Source organism: Mastomys coucha, unplaced genomic scaffold (genome assembly GCF_008632895.1).
Source record: "Mastomys coucha isolate ucsf_1 unplaced genomic scaffold, UCSF_Mcou_1 pScaffold21, whole genome shotgun sequence".
NCBI classification, from domain to species: Eukaryota; Metazoa; Chordata; class Mammalia; order Rodentia; family Muridae; genus Mastomys; species Mastomys coucha.
The window spans coordinates 26,906,751-26,911,361 of record NW_022196904.1 but is presented as its reverse complement, the minus strand read 5'-3'; the positions used below and the strand labels follow the sequence as shown (position 1 = coordinate 26,911,361).

The following is a 4,611-nucleotide window of genomic DNA, read 5'->3' as shown; positions in this document are numbered from 1 at the left end:
ACCAGCTGGCTCCTTAGTGGCACCTGGCTGTCAGGACTATTGGCAGCTCTCTGGTACATCACCAACAGGTGAGTTGGGTCAGTTCACTCCTCTTTCCTAGTTTCAAGTGAGGATAAGTGCCTGTTTTCTAATGCAGAGAATGACTGTGAACAACACACAGCTTAGGTATTCCCTCAACAGTAGAGGTGTGTGTGAGAGTATGCATGTGAATGTGTGTGTATTAAGTGTCTGTGTGTAAATGTGAGAGTGGGTGTGTGTGAGAGAGAGTGTGCGTTTGTGTTGTGTGTTTGTGGGCATATGTGTGTATGTGATAATGTGTGTATGTGAAAGTTTATGTGAGTGCGTATGTATATATGTGAGTGTGTGTATGTATGCGAGAGTGTGTGTGAGTGTGCATAAATGTGAGTGTGTATGTGAAAGGGTTTGTGTGAGTGGGGGAGGTTTATGTGAGAATGTGTATGTGTATATGTGAAAGTATGTATGTGTGTATAAGTGTGTATATGTATATGTGAGAGTGTATGTGTGTGACAGTGTGTGCATGAGTATGTATGAGAGAGTTTGTGTGTATATGTGAGTGTGTGTATGCATGTGGGGGGGGAGGTTGTGAATATCTGTGTGTGAGTGTACATGAGTGTGTGAGTATGTGTGTCTCCCCCAGGGTATTGTATTTTCCCTAGAGGCATTCTATTACTAAACTGTATCCCAAAATTTCCTGGTAAACTTTTAAATTGTGTGACGATTTCACTACATTGCTTGGCTGCCATTAAACTCACTCTGTAGCTCAAGCAGGGTTGGAATTCAGATCCTTCTGCCTCTGCTTTCCTAACTGCTAAAAAGAGGCCTCCCCAGCACACCCAGCTTCCCTGTCCATCCTAATAGGATTTGCAGCAAATACACAGTGCTGTGTTACTATGTAATTCTTTTGTTATTTACTATTATCATACATATTTACATATATTCAAGAGTATTGGCAGGCAAGATTATTGGCTTATACCTTATAATTCTAGTACTCAGAAGGCTAAGGCAGGAGGGCCCCCACAAGTATGAGTAGCAAGTCACTGACCAGCCTGGCTGGGCTACATGAGACCCTGGTCTTAAAGAAAGATATTGAATTGTTGAATTGAAGAAAATATATATTTTCTTCTTAACCTTATGAAAAATACTTTTAAATTTAGTCTTACGTATTTAAGTGTTTGCCTGCATATGTGTATGCACCATGTGTGTACCTGGTACCTATGAAGGCAGAAGAAGGTATGGGATTCTCTGGAACTAGAGTTAGAAACAGTTGTGAACTGGCATGTAGGTGCTCTGACCTAACGCTGAACCCTCTGCAATAACAGCTAGTACTTTTTCCAGCCCTCCCAAAGTTATTTTTTATCATAAGTCTAGTGAGTGCTTATAATGTGCTCAGCACTTTACAAAATCTATTTGATTAGCTGCCCCACGTGGGGCTGAATTTGGTGGTATGCCAAAACTAGAGACAGGCAGATCTCTGAGATCTAGGCCAGCCTGGTCTACATAGTGAGTTCCAGGACAGCTAGGGCTACATAGAGAAACGCTGTCTCAAAACAAAACAGCCCACAAGGTAAATACTATCTAACCTCTGTTTTAGAGGTATGAACCTTGACTCAGAAGGGTGTCACCAGCATTCTCACATTTTGAACAGCACTGTCATTTCTTTGAGGTTGTTATCAATTACCCAGTCTGTGCATGCATGTTTCACAGTACTGATTGTATTATACAGAGGTGAAAGCTTGTCTCCTCTTGCCTTCTAGAGGGGTAATTCATTTGAAAAGGCCGTCAGCAAGCCTCAGTGTTAGACATAAAGCACTGAGGAGGAGAGAGCCTTGGCTGGAGAGGTGGCTTGGCACTGGCTGCTCTTGCAGAGGACCTACGTTTAATTCTCAGCACCCACAGTACCCATGACTGCCCATAACTCCAGTTCTAGGGGATGCAGTGCCCTCTTCTGGTCACTGCAGGCAACATATTCATGCACATAAAACAAAAATCTTTAAAAGAAAAGAAAAATTTTGCCTATAGCATCCAGAGAACAGTGTGAGGAGGAGTTTGGCGTGGGCCTCCGTGGCTTCCATACCCTGGAGAGAACAGTGTGAGGAGGAGTTTGGCGTGGGCCTCCAAACCTCCTGGCTCCATGATACCCTAGCTAACATGGGCTGGATTCCACCACTTAGCTAATAAGGAACAAGGGCAGGTCTGCTGCTGTCGGTGCCTCATGTCATGAGGACATCAGAGATTGTGACAATGACAGTTGTTATTGAGAGCCAGTGACTAGATCTGTGTGCCCCTCTAGTAAATGCCCTCTAGCTTTCCTGTTAGGATTCCTTGAGGAAACTGTTGCAAGAACAATTTTGGCTATTATTTTGGTTGTCTGTGTTCTCTTCCTACAGAATAGATACCACAAGAGTTGAATTTACTATCCCGCTGAGGGAGAACTGGGCTCTGCCCTTTTTTGCGATTCAGATTGCAGCAATTACCTACTTCCTGAGACCAAACTTACAACCTCTTTCTGAAGTAAGTTTCTAGAACACTTTAATTACTTGTGTGTGTGAGTGAGTATATGTATGTGTATGAGTATATGATCTGTGTGAGAGTGTGCGTATGAGTGAATGTGTATGAGAGTGTATGAGTGAGTGTGTATGTATATACAAGTGAGTGCATATGAGTGTAAGTATATATATGTTGGTTACAGGTGAGTTTGTATGAGAGTGTGTGCATGTGTGTTGTCTGTGTGTGTGTGATTGTGCGTCCATCCATGTGTGTATGTCCAGGTGTGTTGGGTGCCACAGCATTCATGCAAAGGTCAGAGAAAAATTCAGGGGAGTAGTTTCTGATCCAGCCATGTGGATTGAGCTGGCGTTCTTAGTGTCTCGACTCGCAGAGCTGTCTTGGCAGCCCAAAGTTTCTAGGGTACTTTTTAATCTGCTGGTTTATATAAGAAGCAAAAAGCTGTGGTCCACAGGGGCAGCTCTCAGCCCATGACCAAATTTATTATGTTTAAATTATGTGTGCATGCATGTGTTTGTGCATATAGGTACTTGGCTAAAGAAGGGCATCCATCTCCTCAAGCCAGAGTTACAGATGCTTGTGAGCATCCCCGGGTGTTGAGAACTGAACTCATGCCCTCTGAAAGAACAGCAAGCTCTCTTGACTGCTGAGCCATCTTTTCACCCCCAAGTTAAGCCCTCTCCCTCTGAACTTTTTCCTCCTTTGCCAGGAAAATGTCAAGTTAAAAATGTCCTCTTTACAACCTACCCTCAAGTAGATGCAGGAAGCTCACATTGTTCTGTGAAACTGAGGACTTCTAATCCGTTGCTTTTGAGATGTGGTTTGCTGTTTTATGGCCTCGAGATCAGAGTAGAATGCACATACCATATGTGAATATTTATATGAGAATATCACTTCGGGATATTTGGAGCTCATATTACAAATGCAAAGCTTTTCAAAGCAACAGTTTCTGCCTCCTCTACTTTTATTTTGGTTTATGGGGATATTGGCTACTCTTGAGAAAACTTAACTGCGAGGTTGTTTAAAGACTGGAGATGAGAATCCTTCAAAGGTTTGTTTTCTTTTGTTCCCACAGAGGCTGACACTTCTTGCCATTTTCATATCAACTTTTCTCTTTAGCCTGACATGGCAATTTAATCAGTTCATGATGCTTCTGCAGGCGCTGGTGCTGTTCATCCTGGACTCCTTGGACATGCTGCCAGCCATGAAGGTGAGAGCACTGCCTGCCTTCTGCTCCTCGGTGCATAGCCTTGAGTGGCTCTGTCATATGAGTGGCTCTGTCATAGGCTTCGATGGAAACTGATACAGTGTGACAAAGATGAAACTGTTGACCTGTGTCATCAGGCTGTGGTCACCTGATGCTAAGAACTGTGTGCAGCCCAGTTTGACAATTCAACACTTTTTTTTTTTGACACCTACTCACTTACTTCATGTGTATGGATGCTTAGCCTGAGTATATGTGTGTATGCCACATGTGTGCACGCAGTATCCGTGGGGGCCAGAAGAGGGCATAGGGTCCCCTGGAACCATAGTTACTGATGGTTAGCTATCATATGGGTATTGGGAATTGAACTTGGGTCCTCTGCAAGAGTAGTTGGTGCTCTTAACTGCTGAGCCATTTCTCCAGCCTCTCAACATTTTTAAAAGTTAAATAATACCTCTAGGCACTGGAGGGATAACTCAGTGGTTTAGAGCACTTACTGCTCCTGTAGAGGACCCTCCGGATTCATTACTCCACACTTACATAGAAGCTCATATAGAGTTACATACCTGTAAATCCAACTCCAGGAAATCCAGTGCCCTTTTCTGACCTCCACAGGCACTACACACATATGGTACACCTAAACTCATGCGTGCAAATAATAGAAATAAATTAACAAATCATTTGCATGTACATTTATTTAAGTAAGACATAGTGTCTCAGTCAGTTTCCATCTATAACCATACCTTAACAATTTAAAATACAGCCACAGCTCTTAAGTTTTCTTAAATGGAATACCTATTTTTTTAATATATAACTCAACAGGGCATGTATTCTTTTGGAGGTGTTTGTTTTGATTTTTTTTTAAAGGATTCTTTTTTTTT

At 42.6% G+C, this 4,611-nt stretch overlaps 1 protein-coding gene across 1 annotated transcript in view; it reads left to right on the top strand.

Annotated features, from left to right (window-relative positions):
- Positions 1 to 4,611, top strand: part of Dpy19l3 (dpy-19 like C-mannosyltransferase 3) — a 72,671-nt gene that overhangs the window by 31,336 nt on the left and 36,724 nt on the right. Inside the window, exons 7-9 of the mRNA XM_031386217.1 lie at positions 1 to 68; positions 2,409 to 2,532; positions 3,602 to 3,736. The exon at positions 1 to 68 is cut by the window's left edge and continues 16 nt beyond it. Of these exons, the coding sequence (XP_031242077.1) occupies positions 1 to 68; positions 2,409 to 2,532; positions 3,602 to 3,736 (327 nt within the window). The remainder of the gene's footprint in view (positions 69 to 2,408; positions 2,533 to 3,601; positions 3,737 to 4,611) is intronic.